Here is a 20,595-nt window from a genome sequence, read left to right on the forward strand (position 1 = left end):
ATTCATTCCCAATTAGCAGTTCCCGTTCAATAAATCCATTCCACCCACAAATAATCTTAGCCCCTGTGGGTGTGAGGCAGGTAGGTTGGAAAACAGGGGGGAACTCAAAACAAAACAGGGCTATATTTTGCATCAGTTGTTACAAAAATCATCAAATAAGCTGAGGGTTCAGGGTGGAACTAGACACAACAGTTATCACAGGGTTGCCACAGCAAACAGCCATCTTGTGTCAAGTCTTCCACTGTTCCTCCATCATGACTTGCCAGTGTTATGTCTTTGTCCTGCTGGCAGCAGTCAACAATGTGGTGAGAAAGAACCAGTGCAACTTGATGACATCACAAGCATCATAACAAAGGTGCACCTACCTAAGCGTTCCAGGAACCTCAACTTGCAGCTGCTGTTTTTCAGTGACAGCCCCATATTACTGGTGATGAGGACTGATTTATTACATTTATATCCCACCCTTCCTACAAAGAAGCCCAGGGCACCAAACGCACAAACAATAAAATCTAAAAACCATTCCAACACAGAGGTAGGCTGGGAAAGCTCTCTACTTAAAAGGCACATTGTTAGACGGGGAAGGTGTTCAAGGAGGTGCCAGAAAGACGGGAAAGCGCTCCGAAGAGTAGGTGCCACCATGCTAGAGGCCTGCTACAAATATGGTGCAGAACGGGCCTCCTGGTAAGATGGTACTTGCAGGAGGCCATCACCTGCAGAATGCAGTGATCAGCTGGAGCACATAGCAACCACTCCATCTTGTCCAGTCTTCTGTGCGCAGCGGTTTTCAGGCTGTGCCCTGGGAAAGCCTGGGAGGTGGAGCAGAGGGGAGATGCTCCCAGAGGCTCCTCAGCCTGCCCTTTAGCCACACCTTTGCTTTAGGTGGCAGATTGGGAAGGGCAGTGAACCTCTGCACCAAAAAAGGCACCAGACCCATATGCTAAAGAGGAAAAGTTCCAACAGTGAAAGTTTTTAGACTCATGATTTTATTTTGTTTTGCTCATATGAACATGTTCTTACCTGGCCTTCTCCAACCGTCTCAGTATCGATAACCGTGACGATCCCGGGAACCAAGGGACTGCGTCGGGTATTGCTGTGAGCTAAGATTTCTTCTTCTGTCGCTCCTGATGGCAGAGTGCCTGTCAGCTGGGTCACGACTTTCCCAACCATGGTGAGCCCGGTTTTTATGGTCTATTTAAAATGAAATAAAAAGTACAGTTAACGCAAAACTCATTTTAACCGCAGCACTTGTTTTGCCCCTTGTAAGCAAGTTACAGCAACAGCTACTTGTGAATGAAGGTGAAACCCTTCACACACTGCATTTCCTTTAAAAAGCTGCACCAAAGTAAGAAGGAATAATAACACTAGAAAATGTATACATATTCACAGAACCTATTATTTAGTGCACACGATCTCTCTTTATATATATACCTATACACACACACACCATCTTTTCCCCTGATGAGACAGAACCTAGCTACTGCAGTTCCTCCCTGGCTGGGCTGCTGCAACACACTCTGCACAGGCTTTCCTTTGAAGATAGCCTGTATAATTTTACTGTGATTTTATTACCAAGACTGAAGAGCAGATTATAAATAAGCAGCAGCGTCAACGTAATTGAAAAGCCAGTCTGGAAGCTGTAGCTGCTGCAGAATGCATACCTGGGAGTGGGAAGAACTGAATTCAATAGGACTTACTTCTGAGTCGGAGCGCCACTGTGAAATATGGAATTTGCTCTCACAAGATGTTGTGATGGAGGGAAAGGACACTTTCCCTCAATGGCTATGGACACCCATGGACACTTGCCACAATGGCTATGTTCTCTGTCCACTGTCACAGGCAGGAGGCCTCTGAACACCAGCTGCTGGGAATCACAAGTGGGGAGGTCTGCTGCTGCACTCATGTTCTGCATTTGGGCTTCCCCCCTAGGCATCTGATTGGCCACTGCTGAGAACAGGACACTGGACTAGATCCAGAAGGGCTCTTCTGATGTCCTTCTATCTCAGCATATCACATCTGTTCAATTGATGTACTCCTAAGTTCCCACTACCAAGAGCCTTTGGCCTGATCCTGCAGCCTCCTCTTACAGTCTTCTTATGTTAAGTTCTTATAAGCTAAAGGGCCTCTGGGAGATGCAGAAATGAGACCAGAGAAAAGGAAAAACTCATATGTGAAATGACAAAATGAAGCTCCTCATTCAAATTCCAAATGGTTGTGGTGTGCAGGGAGGGGGGGAGTACTGAGGGGGGAATCAGTTCAGATGACGGACTGGAGGACAAGCCACAAATCAATTGCAACTGCTTTGTTTAGTGCTAAAAACTCAAACTGCAGTGATTAGAAAACACATTAGTGTTCATCAATTAGTAGCCGAGCATTTGGCTTGAATTATTCATGGGGAAATGACTTACACACAAGACTCTGTTAGTGTGTTGTCAGGAAAACCTCTGAAGGGGCCAACAGAACCAGGCGCCACTGTGTATCGACGGCACCGATCCAGCCAGGAAGCCCGATTAACCTCTGAGATGCCTCAGTTGATGTACTTACCCTATTAATGCTAATGGAGATGCTACCACTTTTTTAAAAAAAGAAGAAGAAAAAGTCGGAGCCAGCCAGGCTTCATCAAGGGAAAAGTCTTTAGGTTTTTAAAGTCTTTTAGCAATAGACATATCCTGTCATTTGTGTGTCTTGGTGTCTTATCCCTCACCCCCACCTCCAACCTTTTAAAGCTCCCCCAACAAATGGGAAGGAATAAAATCCTTAAACAACTGGCATGCCAACAATTTCTTGGAAAACACACACATACACTCCAAGCAACCTGATGCAATATGCACTGCCTCAGTAGGCCTATTGACGCGATCAGCTTTCTAAGGGTAGCAACCCTAGAAATCCCCGCAGCCTCTGGTAGCATGGTGTTAGAACCAAGCTGCTTTTGTACAAGGCCTGGACTGAGAATTCATACAAGCTGCTGGGAATCGTAGGTAAGGAGAGCGATGCTGCGCTCAAGTGCTACATGTAGGCTTCTCATTGGGGCATCTGGTTGGCCACTGTGAGAACAGGATGCTGGACTAGATGGAACTTTTGCCTGATCCATCAGTCAGGATCTTCTTGCTGAGACTTCACACTATCACTCAGCTGCCCTTCGTTGCCTAAGACATGAGTACCATCTCTAGAGGGGAGGATATTTTCACAACACCCAGTCCCATAATAAGCTGAACCCATAGGATAAAGGGGGCTCTATTATCTCAAACAGAGCGGGGGAACCTGTGGCCCTCCAGAAGTTGGAGTTCTCATTAGCCCCAGTCAGCATGGCCAATGGCTAGGGATGATGGGAGATGCTGTCTGGAAACATCTGGAGGACAAGAGCTCCCACCCACTCCTAGTCTGCCCATTCGCCTCTAGTGCCCAATTATTTCCTCCGTTCCCTTTAAGGTAAGTACATGAATAAAAGCATTGGACTGAGTGAGAAGAACCAGTTTATTGGCTCCACCCTTTTAGCTCCCAGATTTATTTAACCATTAAATTCGGGCGTGGGAAACCTGTAGCTCTCCAGATGTTTCTGGATTCCAACTCCCATCAGCTTGAGTCGGAACAGCCAGTGTTCGGAGATGATGGAATATGTAGTTCAACACGATCTGGAGGGCCGCAGGTTCCCCAGCACTGATCTCTGATAAAAGGGGCCTAAAAAGGAACACTTGTACCGCATTATTCTTCAAGGTTCTTCTAGGGAAGGGGGGGGGAGATCCCTTTCCTACACACACATACACTACCGTTTTCGACAAGACATTAATCACTACTGTTTTATAATCCACAAGCGATTAAACAAACGTCTGTAATTACGAGCAGATGCAATACTCCAGGCAGCAGGAAAGGAACTGCATTATAAACGCACAGTAAATTTTACATAGAGAGAGAGATATGATATAATCAAAGAGCAGGTTAGAGAGAGAGCTTCATTTAATTTATTTATGCAGACGTAAGATGCCTTGTTACTGGAGGCATACAAGCACACCGCAGGGCGTACAAGAACATTACAACTCAATCCTTTCCCCCCCCACCCTAGTTTCAAATGCATTCAGTACAACCATAGACTGGAATTAAAAGGAGGCTTTTTGGACCAAGAACAGCAGCTTTGTGTCTTCTTTTCTTATCTTCCTCCAGTAACATCTAGTAACTTAAAGCATGTGACATAGCACCATAATGCAAAGAGATTCGCCATCATGTTTCACAAGGTGTTGTTTGCAAAAGGCAAGGAAATATGGAGCGTGGTGACATTGGATCATATGCTTTGTTTCAATAGGCACTACTAGAGGAAGCAACAAAAGGCCACCCCTTGCCGTGGTGGCGGCCTGGTCAGGAGCTGCTGTCTGTTCCCACATCTGGCAAACAGGGTCACTGTGGCTTCTCAGGGGAGACTCAAGAATTAGCAACAACGCCCCGATCTGGCAAGCAAGGTCACTACAGCTCAGGAATGTGTCAAGCACAGCTGAACGCTCCCCTATACACACAGGGGAGAAAGGTGATTCAACATGAGTTTAAAGGAGAACCTACAAAATTTGCACCTTCCGAAACATTATGCAAGCAGAAAAAGGCATCCTTCAAAACCTGCTCTACTCCAAATTCTGTAATGCAGTTCTTCTGCAAAGTCACATGCAAAAAAAAAAAATGCATATAACAGGAATATAACATATGAAATGCATTATATTAGTGGAAATTGCTTTGCAGAAATATTAATATTGGGCAAATTTGCATACAAAATGTGTATATTAGGAGAAATTTGCATGAAAAAGCTGATGAATTTTCATGAGAATTAAAAAATAATAATTCACAAACTGATGTGGAATGTGGAGAACTGAAAAATGGAAAAATGAGAAACGGAGAGAAGTTGATTGTGCGTAAGTGGGGGGATGCCTGTATTGTGGCTGCTCTGCTATTATTATCTTTAAACCAACTGTTTTCTGTGAGCTACTTTAAGCATAAGGTATTTGTGGAAAACTGAGTATATAAATGAACTATGATTAATCAATTAAATATATGACCCCTGAGTAGCTTGAGTCCAGGAAACCTTAAGGACTCCCTGAGCCCTTCTATCCTGGGTTAGTCAGGGAGCCCTTGTGCAATGCTCCTAGTTGTCCCTCGTGCCACAGAAGCCTGACGGGACTCCACTAGAAGTCAGCATTTCATGTGGCTGATCTCATGCTGTGGAACACTCTTCCATCAGAGATACTGCAGGCATCCTTGCTGTTAACCTTCAGACGTATCCTAAGGACTTTTCTATGCCCACAGGCCTCTTCAGTTGTTCGGTTTTCTTTTCTAGATGAGCCACTCACTCCTGCAGTTATTTGGTATTGCTCTGCAGTATCTTACATTGCCAACTGCCTTGACATTTTATGTGAGTGGACAGAATGTAAATACTTTAATAAATGAATAAATAAACCAGGGTTCCCCAAACTTGGGTCTCAAGCTGTTTTTGGACTACAACTCCCATCATCTCTCGCTAGCAAGACCAGCGGTAAGGGATGATGGGAATTGTAGTCCAAAAACAGCTTTCCAACTTCGGGAAATCCTGAAATAAACAAATAAATGAAGCAATAGCTTCAAAAGGGGATAACCCAAACTCACGGGGAACAAGGCTAGCCATGACTACTAGTCCTACTGCCTATGTTCCACTTCCAGTACTGGAGAAGAAATGCCTCTGAAAAACAGTTGCTCAGAATCGCAAGTGGGGAGAGTTGCTGTTGCTGCCTTCAGGCTCCCTGTAGGCATCAGCTAGGCCACTGTGAGAACAGGATGCTGCGTTAGATGGGCCAGTGTCTTGACCCAGCATGCGCTTCTTTTGTTCACACATGCTCACACAGCGAGCCTTTCAGTGGGGTTGCATCAGAGTGCAGAAGTGCTAAGTTTTGATCCAGACAAAATGGGTACAAGTAGGGAGGGCACTGTCCCACTTTGATCCCGCCTCTGGGCTTCACACAGGAATCATTTGGCCACTATGAGAAGAGGTTGGTGGATTAGATGGGCCCTTGGCTCGGTCCAGAAAGGCTTTTCTTACGTTCCTACGTGGCCAGCAGGTTGGCAAAAGCTAACTTGCATTGGATGTCACCCATGTATTTTATGAATTGTAATATTTTAAAGTATTGTGATATTTTGAACTTGTTGCAGGAATGGTGCATAGGCTCTAGCAGGGACGGCTGATTTTCTCCCCCCTTTGGTAATCTTTAACCTTTCCCATGCCATATCAGCTGTCCTCCTGATCCATTAGTGCTAATGGCCAGGCTCTCACATAAGCTGTTAGTATTCATTAAGGAGTTATCAAGTAACGAGAGAAAGCAGATGCCCGGGTGTTTTTGTTGGGGAAGGGTGTTTGAGGGTGGGGAGTGTCAAATCATTTCTGCCAGCTTGGGATTTAAAAGACACAAAGAAAGAAGTGACTACAGATGTTATTGAGTGACACGGAAACCTGGGTGTGTAGATTTGCTGTTTGACATTCAGAAGAACATCCTTCTTTTAGCCTGTCACGTCGTCAAGGGAAATAAACGTAAAAGGACTTCTGTTAAAAATGCTGATAACATAACACCACTGTCTGCATTTTTAAAAAACCAACAGATTTTATTTATATATATTTTTAAATGTCTGGTTTCCCATTAATGTGATGCCATGTTGTGGCATTATGGCATGACAGCTGGCTTTGAGAAGTGGCTAACACTAAGTTCTTGGTTTCAATCTCCCCTCCACCATGAGCCACCAGAACTGGCAGTTGGGGTGGCTGAACCTGTAGATTTCATTTTTTACAAATATTATGTTCAGTTTTCCACACTTCCAAATCAGTTTGCATTAAAGAAACAAAAAACATTGTGCATGAAAATTCATCAACACCTTTGTGCAAATTTCTCCTAACATCATTTTTTTAGGCAGTTTTTCCTAATATACACATTTCTGCAAAGCAACTCCCCCTAATGTAATGCATTTTGGTATGCTGATTTCTCTAATGTATGCATTTTTTATATCACCCCAGTATTTGCATTTTTGGACACATTGTTTGGCTGCGGGACGGCATTGCAAAATTCACAGAAGTGCCAATTTCAAAAGATGGCTGTGGTTCGTTTCATGTATGGTTTTGGTAAGTGAGAATTAGGTGAACTTTGCCTTTAAATGCGAACTGAATTGAATTTCTCCTCCGTCCCTAGTCAGAAGTAGTGAGGAATCTTTTGAACTACTGGCTTTCCCCAGAAACTGGGACAAAATGAGAATATGCTTTTACAATTCCTATTCTGCTAGAACTCAGGGAAGGGTAAAGGGTAACAGCCTCCGGAAGCACTTTGAGGATTCTGAGCGCCTCCCAGCCTAGAAGCTGAATCCTCCCCTCCCCTGAATACTCTCATCATAGGCTATGGAGGAAAGGAAGAGGAATGGGAAAATAAAGCTAGGCTACCAAAAAGGGGGGGGGTATACTCAGTGGTAGAGCATCTGTTCTGCATGCAGAAGGTCCCAGGTTCAGTCGTCAGCATCTGCAGGTAGGATTGGGAGATGCCCCTTGTCTGAAACCCTGGAGGGCTGCTGCTGCCAGTCAGTGTGGGCAATGCTGAGCTAGATGGTCCAATGGTGTGATTCAGAATAAGGCAGCTTCCTATGTTCCTAATACCCAGCTGATCCATCTGTTCCTGCTTCCCTGGATGGCAGCTAAGGCACCCTTATTTAAACATGCAAGAGGCAGTCTAAAAATGAATAGTTTTGTTGTTGTTTTAAAGAATATCCAAGTATATATGACAGTGTGATGCTGCTCATAAAATTAAGAAAGGGAAAAAGGATACTGCTTTTCCTTCCCAGTAATAGTGAAGAACTTGACAGACTGCACAAGTTCAACACAATATCCCCACCCACAACTCATAGGAAGGGAGGTCGACATTTGCCCTGAGCAATACAAAACCTGTGATTTTTCTCCCCATTTATCCGTGGCTCCATTGGCATTGGCAGTCATCATTATGGGACACACATTTCTTTTCCTTTTTAAGGTTTTATTTGTTTTTCCTAAGGAAATTGCATGACCTCTGCCTCCCTTTGTGGGTTTCTCTGGAGTTGTTGTTTTGTTGAGGTCAGCCAGGCCTCTCCAATTGAAAACTCCCTTTCTGATCCCTCTTCTTCAAAACCACCATGTTTTCTCTCGCAAAGTGAGAAGCTGGCAAGTTATAATCAGTAGAGCCTGCAAGAGCCAAGCATTTGCTGACCAACACTGCAATTTTGTTTTTGTTGTTAGTGAAAACAGAATGTACATAGGAATGCACATATTTCACAGCACTAGGGTGCAGCAATCGGAGTAGACAGATTTCGTATTCTTTAAACCAAGTTGCTAGTCCTTATGTAAGTAAAAACTCTTATATACTCTGTCAACATTTACACTTCTTTATTTATACTTGTTCATTACTATATCCCACCCCTCCTCCAAGGAGCTCAGAGTGGCTTACATGACTCCCTCTCCCCATTTCATCCCCACAAGAACCCTGTGTGATTACAGGCTGAGACATGCTTTACCCAATGAACTTCATGGGTGATCAGGTTGGCAGGTAGGGGATGACCTCATGTTACCCCCCAAACAAGCCTTTGAGATAAGTTATTATCAGAGTTCAAGGACACTCTCCAGCCAGGCAAAAAAACTCAAGGAGGGTGTGAAGAAGGATCAGTGAGGGGTATGTCCTGGAGAGACATCCAAGGGCCAGACAGAAAGGTCCTGGGGGCCACCTTTGGCCTGATGTTCCTCACTCTAGGGCTATAGCAAGTTTCAGTATTTTTAAAAGAAGTTTCAGAATCTGTTTTCAGGGCGGAGTGGACTGTTGCTCTTGTATATTTGTTTTATCCTATGCACCATTCTGAAAACCTGATCTGCGCTTAAAGAAAAAAAGTTTCAAATCCATCAATTAAAATGAAAAACGACGACACGAGCCCAACCCCAGTGGCTGCTGACATACTCACTTTGGCTGCACTGATGACTGTGGCAGTGTACGACTGGATGTTGTCTCCGCAGGCCCCACCCCGAGACTGATGGCACCGGATCAGCTGAGAAGAAAGAGGGAGAGCGCCAGTGTCACTCCTAGTCAACTGCAAAGTCAATTCTGACACGTTTAGATGCCTCTTGCGGGCGTAGGATCCTTCCCTGGACTCCTCTTTTCATACAGATCGCACAAAAACAAAGAAGCCCCCAAACCTCAAGAAACTGTTAACATTTTATTCCTCTCTCTCCCCCTTTTGAAATAATCTTTTGGGTGCCACCCAGACTGTCAGGTACTCTGCCTTTTATATGTGTGTGTATTGTGTGCACACACAGACACACAAACTTTAGAATGGGGAAATTGGTGAGAGGGAAAAGATACAAAGCTGGCAGCCCTCCCACAACATAAATCTGAGAGCCTAAAAGTGAGACTCAGGTCCATGACAACTTGAAGCCGTTGGCATGCCAAGGACAGAAGGGTGCCGTGTATTCTGAAATATATAGATATTATTGAGCTTTAGAAAGGGTAAGCTTGTGAAAAAGCACCATGGCTCACTAATATATTTAGACACGGAGCCATCTTTAGCATATGTGCTGCCGGGGTGCAAAGATCTGCCCAGCGCCCATGAGCTTTTTTTGGAGGGGGAAAGTTGTTTGACCTTTTTTTAGGGGGGGTGAACTCAAACTTTTTTAGGGGGAGTCACTCACCTGTAACAACAACGCAGGGGGAAAAACCTGCTTTTGTTTCCTGACTCGTCGGGAATATTTGATGCTACAGAGTAACAGAGCGACAGAGGAGGGAGGTGGGGACTTCCGCTACATTGCCTTTCACTGCCACCGATCAAGAGGGACTGGTATACTACAGTATGTATACATTTGGCGCCCACTAGAATTCAGTGCCCGGGTGCACCGCACCTCTTGCACCTCCGGGTGCCCTATATATAGCTAAAAAGATATTTTGATTTAAGAGGGGATTGGGGAGAAGCAAGTTGGGTTGAAGCATTGACTCATTTGCACTGAGCTCGCGCAGGTCCTTACATAGCCAAAATGGCTCCGTCCACATACAAGAGGAAAGCACCAGCAGGAATCCCAAGGAAATATTGGCGGAAGAGGGAATAAATCCTTCTAAAACAGCCCAATGAGGACTGAGAGTGCACAGCAGCCATGGAGTCATGGCTGATTGCTGGAGGAGGGCTAGAATGGAAAGGGGGAGGAGAGAATGGAATGAAGCAGCTGGAAACCTGAACAGGAGCACTCTGCCACGCTGCAGCATTTTGTTGCAGATCCCACTTTTATCTCCTGTTTGTATCACCTAATTATAAGGAGCTTCCTTACAACCATGAAGAGACATGCCTCTATAATTATTTGTCACTAGCAAAATGCCTATTATTTTATGGCAGGCCAGGGATGGGTGGGTTTTTCCATGTATGTTCTCCTTGCATTTATTCTGTGAAGGCGAGGGTTGCCACATTTCAAAAAGTGAAAAGTGAGCTTTTTAAAACTTTACCCAAAGTTCTTGAGCTTCAAAATTGCAAAGAAATGACATTTTTGAACTTTTTCTAAGGAAAATTGGCAAAAACGACACTGCCGACATGGGCTGCCATACATCTGGATTTTCCCAGGCATTTTGCAGATTTCCACCCGGACACTGCTTCCTACTGCATGTCCTACAGTATTTCTGGGAAATTCTGGATGTATAGCAACCCTAGAAGGCATTTGGCACCATATCCAACGGAAACAAAAGCACACGCATCTTCATCCTGTTACCTTTCCCCCTCTCTCCCCATCTTTCCATCGCTTGACTTCCTCGCCGTGGAAATGTAGACTGTAAGCTCCTTAGGTCACAAAGCACCACGCACGCCGATATCATAATAAATCATAATTATGATAGCAAGGGAACCACTAGGAGGCTTAACATCCTTGCCAACGTTCCTGCAACTGCAGAACTTTAGTAAATGTACCTAAATGTACCTTTAAGCATTTGAGTTCTTACCTTATTTTCTGCATAAGCCAGCCACCGGCTTCCTAGAGCTATGGGGTTCATGTTTGGCCCTGGGCAAGGATAGCAGCCTGTTGGGGGGAAAGGAACACTGAGAATACTGGAACAGACTTTCTTATGAACAACAAAATACAGGGGAAACCAGAAGCTGCATGGGTGTTTATCTCAGTTTCCTTTTTCCACTGGAAAACTTGAGCTTAAATGAAGGTATAGCCACAAAGTTTCCCATTATAAAGGATGCTGCATTAGTTCAAGAATGAGGAACCTGTGCCTGCACCATAGCTATTGCTAGACTCCAGTTCCCAACAGCCCCAGCTAGTGCTTCTGTTTCTGGCCCTGCCCAATCCTGTGCATGAAGCCCTTGGAAGGTTACCCAGAAGGAAATGCGGCCTTCAGGCAGAAAAAAAAGTTTCCCATTCTTGCTGTAGTTAAACATGGCAGTCACTGGACTCCAGGATTTGGTATAATTCATGCAACCTGATCAACACGAATTATGTTATTCTGTCCCATGAACGGAATGGCGCAAGGTGATGGGCTGCATCCAACTAAGTTTTACTCAGAGGAGACCCAGCTGAAATTAATTTGCCTAAGTTAGTCATGCCCATTACTTTCAACGGGTCTACTCTGAGTATAACTAATACTGGACACAGCCTTCTCTTTTTCCATGTACGACCCCTACCCAGTATTCAAGCTTTCACAACTTCAAGGCTTGTCAAAGCATTGGGATCAGTTCTGCTCCAGACCCTCTGAGTAACTTCCCATCAAGCTTCCCAGTAGGCTATCAAGGCTGTTTAAAAAAATGGTGGGTCATTTAGCCTGCTTTACTTGCTCAGAGGAATAGCAGTCCTCATCATAAAGCCTTTCAGATTTGTACATTTGGGGAGGTGGGGGGAGCACTGATTTGCTTCAAGGAGGTCTGAAGCCACAGACTGTCTCCAGTTTGGACTGTCCTATATATCATTACATTGGCCCCGCATAAGCTTAAAGGGACATTTGACCCATCCTCTCAATAGGCAAGGAAAGCTGATACACTGTTAAAGTGACTTATACCCCCTTTACCCCAAACAGAACAAGGGGAAGAGGGGAGAGATACTTTTATACAATTCCCTTCTTGCCATATCCATTTTATATGGCTTTTAAAATATATGCCAATGACATCTATCATTCTCTTCATCTTGTCCCACTTAGATTGGTTTTGGGTTTCTTGAAAAAGCCTTTTCAGTAGACTGTTCTCTTCCATCCCTTCTAATGAACATGTCAGTGGGCTGGTTTCTCTTTTTCAAAAGAAATAAAAATAATTGTCTGCCTCTTCCCAGCTCAGTGGGTACTCAACACTTCTTGATCTCCCAACCATGGTCAAGAGAGCAAGAGCACCCAGAAGACTTCTAACCCCCTCTCCTATCACAAAGGAACCACCTTTTGTAGCAAACCATGGTTAGCATTATGTCTACATCTGGGGGGTGGGGTTAACTTCAACATCTGAGAATTGAGAGCTAACTTCAACATCTGAGAATTGGGTGTTTGAAGGCATGAATTTAAGGAACAGGACAAGGTTAGGTCCATTAATTTCAATAGGTCTACTCTGGGTTAACACTTGGTTGAATACAATCTGTGGATAATGTATCACTATATGGTTATTAGTCATGAAATTGCGAGGAACATGTGTATGCAGAGGCAGCCTACACCAAATGCTGGAGGAGGCACAAGCAATAGCAGAATGCATCACCCTCACACATGACTTGAAAGCTCCCAGAGGCATCTGGCTGGTTGCTGAAGACAGAATGCTGGACTAGTTACTGAACTATCTCCTAGCCACAATGGCCAGGTTCTGCCTCCACGGGAGTATGTATGTCTCTAAATACTTGGTTCTGCCCCCAACATAATGCCTGCCCTCCTAAAATAAATCCTGGCTACGCCCATGCAGCAGGGCTATTCTGATGTCATACTCATGCTCTTAGGATCATGACTTGTGCTGAGCTAAGGTGCACTGGACTATTCAGTCCAGCATTCTGTGGCCTCAGGGAGACGTCATTCCTAATGGTGCTAATTTGAGATCCTTTTCACTGGAGGCTGAAAATGAGACCTGTGCCCCACCACCAAGCTGCAGGAGCTCAGTAGACTGAGCATGGGTGAAGGCAAGCAGCTTCTATGAACTGTCTGGCTGCAAAGCATGTGCTCTGCCACCGAGCTGCGGCCCCTTAAGATGTCGGGTGCGCCCACAGAACTACTAATAAACTCCGCCAAACTACTATAGTTAATCAAATCACATGAACATTAAGAAGAAAGAGAAAGAAAGAAAGAACTATGCACACAGAGGCACATCAACATGTTCAAGATCAAAGGTCTTTATGCTCTCCCCATAAGGCGCCACCACCCTGCATCAGCCAGATAATCCAACCAAAATGGGAACAGATCAAGACAAACAGAGGTGTAGAACAGGAACAGGGTAAATAAAGGATAGGAGGGGACGCTTTTGTTGCATGACACTGTTTATTCCCAGGAGACAGAAAAAAACAAATTGCCGAATCCTTTCAACTAATATTTTGTTTGTTCCTCCAAAAAGAAAGGGATAAATTAAACTTGTTTATAAAGACTATGAAGTAATATAGCTTGCAAATGTGTTTACAGAATCCCCTTGGAGATGAAAAGCTGTATAGAAATGCCACCACTCTCCCAGAGCCGTCGCATCTTCCATTGTTCTGAAGACTTCCTCTTGTTTAGATCTGCCCTTGACCTCCTCCCCAAGGCCTCCAACCCGGACCCTGCCAAGAGGAGACCCTTAATTCCTGGTGCAGTTTTGGCAAGGGCATTATGAGAACCAGACGAAGCCAAAGTCTAAGAGACTTCATCCAAACATTCTCCTGAACACCCAGCCACCCTCATCTAGCCCCAGGATTATCTACTTGGCTCATCAGGGTCTCAGGCAGACAGTCTTTCTCAGCCCTGCCAATTGGGATCCTTGGGGCTGGAGACACCAGGGACTATTGGCCAGGGACTTTCTTGTGCCTTAGACCACCACTACCCCAGTAGCATTCTCCCCCACCCCCCATAACATTGTCTTTGGGGGTGGTGCATTAGAGCAAGCCCCTGTCTTCTTCCTTTTCAGCCTCTTATAACTCCTCTTCTCCCTAAGCAGGGGTGGGGAACCCTTTTTCAGCCAGAGGGCCACTTCCCCTTGTGAGCACATTCCCTGGGGCCACATGCCAGTGGTGAGCAGGGCCAGAGGTGAGCTGGGCAATAGCTGCAACTCTTACTCTAGCAAGCTACTGTGCAGCAAGCCAGATGGCTGTGGCTTAGGAGGGCGATGGTGTAGAGGGAGTCTTGGGGTACAGACGGAGAGGCCCGGAACATCACAATCAGCTCCCAAGTCTGAGAGTTCTCACCAGGGGTGCCAATTTTAGTAAAATATTGGCGGCGCCCAGGTGAACCCTGCCCTGCACAATCACATGATATGGCGCGCGCGCACACACACACACACACACACACCCCATTTGAATGGGAATTCCTCTAAACTTTGTGGGGGGCTGGCCCCCTCAAATATTTTATTGGAGAGCCAAAGCAACCTTGGCCCCTAGGGGTCGGCTCCTACGCTCCTCACCACTTATCTAAGAGGCTAGACACATCATAAAGGAAGCGGAGCAGAGAGAGATCTGTTTGAGAATCCCCTTCAGGGGAGCCCCAAAGTCTGCAAGAGTACTTAAAAAAATAAAAAATAAAGTCTAAGGTGGCAAACAACAGCAAAATGGCTCAAAGAGGACTAAGCACATGCAACAGCTACGGAACTGTCAGGAAGGAGAGGAGCAGGATGGTGTAACCTGGAGAAGGGTATCACTGAAAGCAACCCTGAACAGGACGACTCCTGCTATGATGGAAGGATGCACTGTAACTTTTTGTTACAGGTCCACTGGTCAGACACCATACATTTAAGGCATATTTACACCTACCTCCCAAAGAATCCTGGGAGTTTACCTCCAGAGCTACACTTCCAAGCACCCTTAACAAACTACAGTTCCTATGTTTCCTTGAGGTGTATGGGGTGGGAAAGAATGCGCTTTAAACATACGTTATGGATGCAACCAGATGCTTATTCCTGAGTTGCAGGGGGTTGGACTAAATGACCCCTGGGATCCCTTTCAATTCTACAGTTCTAGGATCATGCTGGAGTCAGGCCTGGTCCTGCTGTGCTTCAGGCAGGAGCTCTGGCCTTACGTAAGCGCCACGGGCTTTGGTCTGATGACCAGCCAAAGGCAACCCCTGAGATGTGTGTGTGTGTATTGCACTACCCTGGCGACAGCCAATTCTTACCCTCATGCTTTCTAGAAGCAAACCTTTCCAGGTGCAGGAGCACCTCCAACCTTAATTCAGGGGGAAAGTTTATTGTGTGTCTTTTTTTTTTTGCCAAGGAGTGTTTCCATGTCTAGAAAACCGTGTTAGAAGCAGACAGGGCGCGCTCAGCGTGTAGACATCCTCCAACCGCCTGGCTGCCTGTGACAAAGCCTTTCAAAACTCAAAACGAACAGGGCAAGTGGAGTTTAAAGTGGTTTCCTAATCAAAGACAGCTGCACCGGGAAGCTGCAACAACATTCACCCCTGCAAGATGGGCCAAACTTTAAAAGGCAAGCTATTCCGTCTCTGGTAAGGTTTTTAATTCCGAGCAGGCCAGCCAGCAGAAGTGCTCTGTCTTCCTTTCAGGGAGGCATCCAAAAAAACAGTGTTCACATGCAACTGCTCAGCTACTGAAGGATGCTGGCTACATAAAAGAGCATGCTATACCTGAGCCTTGGGGGTTTACAGAGAAGGGTTGCAGCTCAGTGGCAGAGTGTCTGCTTTCCTCGTACAAGGTCTCAGGTTCAATCCCCAGCATCTCCACGTAAGGCTGGGAGGGCTCTCAATCTGAAACCCTGGAGAGTTGCTGCCAATCCATGTAGAGAATACTGAGCTAGATGGACCATGGGTGCGACTCTTTATAAGGCAGCTTCTAATGTTCTAATGTCAAGGAGACATCACCTTGCCGACAAAGGTCCGTATAGTAAAAGCTATGGTTTTCCCAGTAGTGATGTATGGAAGTGAGAGCTGGACCATAAAGAAGGCTGATCGCCGAAGAATTGATGCTTTTGAATTCTGGTGCTGGAGGAGACTCTTGAGAGTCCCATGGACTGCAAGAAGATCAAACCTATCCATTCTGAAGGAAATCAGCCCTGAGTGCTCACTGGAAGGACAGATCCTGAAGCTGAGGCTCCAATATTTTGGCCACCTCATGAGAAGAGAAGACTCCCTGGAAAAGGCCCTGATGTTGGGAAAGATGGAGGTCACAAGGAGAAGGGGACGACAGAGGACGAGATGGTTGGACAGTGTTCTCGAAGCTACCAGCATGAGTTTGACCAAACTGCGGGAGGCAGTGGAAGACAGGAGTGCCTGGCGTGCTCTGGTCCAGGGGGTCACGAAGAGTCGGACATGCCTAACGACTAAACAACAACAACAAAATGTTCTTAAGTCAGCCCTATATTTAAAGCCATGAGGACTAGACTCTTACTTTGTTTTTAGGGCACAGACAGTAGCTCAGTGGTGGGGCATTTGCTTTGCACGCTTAAGTCCCAGCTTCAATCCCTGGCCTCTTCAGGTAGAGCTAGGAATGCCCCCTGGGAGACCTGCTGCCAGTCAGAGGAGGCAATACTGAGCTAGTTAGGCACAGGACAGCTCCCTAGGCTTCCATGATGGCAACAGGCACAATTCAAGGTAAGGTGTTGAATTCAAAACAGTGGTTCTCAGTGTGAGCAGCATGAATTCTTGAGACATCTTTGTTGTAGGACATTTGAGGGGGCGACTCACTGCGGGGTCTTGCTACCGCCCACACACAAAAGTCCGGCACCATTCTTGCATTAATAAACCATGGGACTGCACAATCTTGACATATCAAGAGCAGAATCATCATGTTTTTTTAAAAAAAAATATAGAACACAGTAAGCAGACTGACTAAATTCTCTAAGAAAAGAGCCTCTTTGGGGACTCAGATGTATCGCGTCAATAGAAACTTGGTGCCAGATAATGGCTTCAGACATCGTCTTCCTCCCCGGAGACTAAGAGCACATCATCAACGGGAGGTTGACAAGAGTCGGGGGAAAGTGAGGCCGGCACTGGCTGTTGGACACAGAGCCACTGCTGCCGTATCACCATGTCCCAATCGCCTGGTCTCTTCCGAGGGGAGAAGAGCCACCCTCTGCCCCCTTCTAGGATGAGTAGTTGGCAGAAGTGCCGGTGCTGTCATAGCAGGAAACTGATGCACCAAACAGCCGTTTATTTACTTTTGATAAATGTGTCCCTGTGCCTCTTCCTCACTTCCTCCAGCCATCCCAATCACCGCGGGGGAAATGGGATGTTCTTCAGAGGACCATTAAGCGGCAGAGGAAGAATAGGCAAAGAGCACCATAAATTAACAACAGGCAGTCAGAGAGGGTTAAGGCAATTGACTTCTTGCCTTAAAGCCACGGGATCAAGTCTCATCAGGTGGCCACCCCATCTAGTAACACACCCCCTTAAGGGCAGAACATATGCTTTGCATGCAGAAGGTCCCACATTTGATATCTAGCCATCTCCTGGTAGGGCTGGGAATGCTTGAAACCCCAGAGTCCTGTGTTAGGTGGACCAATGGTCTGACTCTGTGTTCCTCTTTTATTTTATCCTTTATTCAGCTGCCTATGTCCCTCTTTTAATTAATCATTCATTCAGAACCACGAGGACTTGAAGTTTTTGAGAAGGAAGGCCAGCGCTCAGTGGCAGATGGAATACTTTGCATGGAAAATATTCAGTTCCTGACTTCTCCGGGTAGGAACATCTCCAGCAAAGGAATGTACAAAGCTGCCTTATACCAAGTCAGACCACTGGTCCATCTAGCTCAGTGTTGTCTACACTGACTGGCAGCGGCTCTCCAGGGTTTCAGACAAGAAATCTCTCTGCCACCTCCACTGGAAGATGCCAAGGATTGAACCAGGGGCTTTCTGCACACAACACAGCTGTTCTAGCACTGAGCTAGTGTTGCTTGATGTGGTACCACAGCCTTGTCAATGTTTGGATGTGTGCCAAGACTGCAGCTCAGCATCTCGTACGGATAGAGCCCCTTCTATTCTCCACCCCACCCCAAAGGTGGAAATCCATAGCTAAAGCAAGTGGGAGACTTCAGAAATCCGCTCTTCGGGTCAAACAACAGCAATTCTTAGTGACTGCACCACGTTGCCACCACATCAAACTGTCAGCATCTATCGGTCCCCTTGAACACAGACTACAAAAATCAATCTCTCAGGGTTGTTGTTTTTTTAAAACAGGTTTAGGAAAGTTTTAAGGGGGGAACCTCCAGCTCAGACCATAAGCATATATGTCATTTTTAAAAAGTTTTTAAAACCTGGAAGTTTAATGCTGAAATCTGAAACTTTTGAAGGAGAGTTGGTCACAAACTGGTTATAATTTGAGGCACCCATATCCAAGTTTGCTACAGTTACCCCCCACCCTAGAGTTTTCCTTTCTAAAGGTTCAGGAAGTTCTACTTGCACACACAGACACACACTGCCTGTAGCTCATTGGTAGAGCATCTGCCTTGCATGCAGATGGTCCCAGGTTCCATCCCCGGCATCTCCAGGTAGGGCTGCGAGGCAGACCCCTGCCTGAAACCCTGGAGAGCCGCTACCAGTCAGTGTAGACAACACTGAGCTAGATTATGGGGAAGAGTGCATACGCTGGCATCTACTGTTGAAAATAACATTTTATAAAAGGAATTACATTAGGGATGTTGCTTGGCAAATGTCTGCACGTGAGGCAAATCTGCAAACAGAAAATGAGTGTACAGTCGTACCTTGGAAGTTGAATGGAATCCGTTCTGGAAGTCTGTTCGACTTCCAAAACATTCGGAAACCAAAGCACGGCTTCTGATTCGTTGCAGGAAGCTCCTGCAGCCAATTAGAAGCCGCGGAACCCCCCATCGGAGGTTCAGGTTCCAAAAAAATGTTCGAAAACCGGAACACTCACTTCTGGGTTTCGATCGTTCGGGAGCCGAAATGTACGAGTACCAAGGCGTTCGACAACCAAGGTACGACTGCATTTGAAGAAGTGAGTAGTTAAAATGCTGGTGGATTTTCATGAGAAAACAATAGAATCATAGTTGGAAGGAGCTATGAGGATCGCCTAATCCAACTTCCTGCAATGCAGGAATCTTTTGCCCAACATGGGGCTCAAATCCATGGCCCTGAGGTTAAGAGCCTCCTGCTCTTTGCCGACTGAGCTATACTACAACCTGATGCCAAAATATGGCAAGCTGACGTTAAGATTGGGGAAATGGGGGGCAAAAAACCTGAGAGAAACCGAAATTGACAGATCAACACATCCGCACCCTCTTGTTTGCAATCTCCGCAACTGGAATTCGGCAGCGCACTGCCTCCGAAACTGGATGTAAAATATAGCCATCGTGTTGCCAGGGGGCAGGGGTGTGAGTTAGCAAATGGGTGGGTGGGCCTCCATGCCTAAAGGCTAGATAGATGGCCTTTCAAACTCTACGCTGTTCAGAAGTTTTTAGAGATCTGATTATGTACAACTTACTTTGGGGCATGGGGTGGAGGAAAAGACTAAGAAAGTAAGGCAATAAAATCAGGAAGGGATTTTATTTCCCCACAAAATCTGAGGGGGCAGGAAAGGAAGTACCCCATACAGATCTGATTTCACACTTTAATTCAGAAAATGTTATTAGCAGCCATGGAAGAACCATGTAATGCCTTGAAATCAAGGCTAGTTTCCCCGCTGCTTTGGCTTCAGCAAACAGGAAAGCGGATCCCTCGGTTATCTCAAGGCCATGATGTGGGGAGAAACTGACACCTATTGGTAACTTTCAGATTACTCCACAAATGCTGTTTTTCCCCCCTTTGAAGAAAGGGAAGCTGCTTTAAGCTTTAAACACACACACAAAGAGCAAAACGATGTAATGCAAAGACTAAGTAAATTCAAGGCATTTCCACCCCCCCTCCTGCCATTAAATTCTAAGCTTATTTAGCTATATCTTTCCTTTTAAGGACAACCAAACCTACTTCTAAAGTAAGCTTGGGTTCCAGCATGCAGAGAGGGGACCATGATAAGCAAACAAATATACATTAAGGCTAGCCTAGTTCATCCTCTTGAAAAGGTCAGAAAAGTTTACATTTAACATCTGGGGCAAAAGACAGATTTCTGCTTACACAAACTAAAGTTGGGACTTCTGTCAGGGTGGACCTCAGTTCCTCTCCTTCTTCAGATGCCGTTGTCTCCCCACAGAACAAGACAGGGACATGCAAATGTGGATTCTAATTCATGCACCAATTTATTTATTTACAAACATGTAGCCTACTTTTCCAGTGGTGTCCTCAAGGAGGCTCAAAGCATAAATAAAAGAAGCAGTGCACCCTCCTCAAACTTGGTGCACAGTCGTTCTTTTCCGCATTAAGAACTGGAGGTACGCTTCAGTCTAGTTGATACAGAACCAGCTAGGGACAGGCAAATCTGTCCATTCCAATTTATCACTTTTCCAATCATCGGTTCTGCACATTTCAACATGAGGTTATTGGGTTTTTTTAAGTCCTCATGAAAACCCATCAACATTTCCCCT

The 20,595-nt window shown here is 45.6% G+C and overlaps 1 protein-coding gene across 12 annotated transcripts in view; it reads right to left on the bottom strand.

Annotated features, from left to right (window-relative positions):
• Positions 1-20,595, bottom strand: part of BCAS3 (BCAS3 microtubule associated cell migration factor) — a 451,567-nt gene that overhangs the window by 369,278 nt on the left and 61,694 nt on the right. For all 12 annotated transcript variants that reach the window (XM_083587575.1, XM_083587565.1, XM_083587567.1 and 9 more), the window contains 3 exons: positions 10,971-11,047; positions 8,962-9,045; positions 1,018-1,188 (listed from right to left, as the gene is read on the bottom strand). In XM_083587575.1, the coding sequence (XP_083443701.1) occupies positions 1,018-1,188; positions 8,962-9,045; positions 10,971-11,047 (332 nt within the window). The remainder of the gene's footprint in view (positions 1-1,017; positions 1,189-8,961; positions 9,046-10,970; positions 11,048-20,595) is intronic.

Source organism: Podarcis filfolensis, assembly GCF_964270895.1.
Source record: "Podarcis filfolensis genome assembly, chromosome: 15".
NCBI lineage: Eukaryota > Metazoa > Chordata > Lepidosauria > Squamata > Lacertidae > Podarcis > Podarcis filfolensis.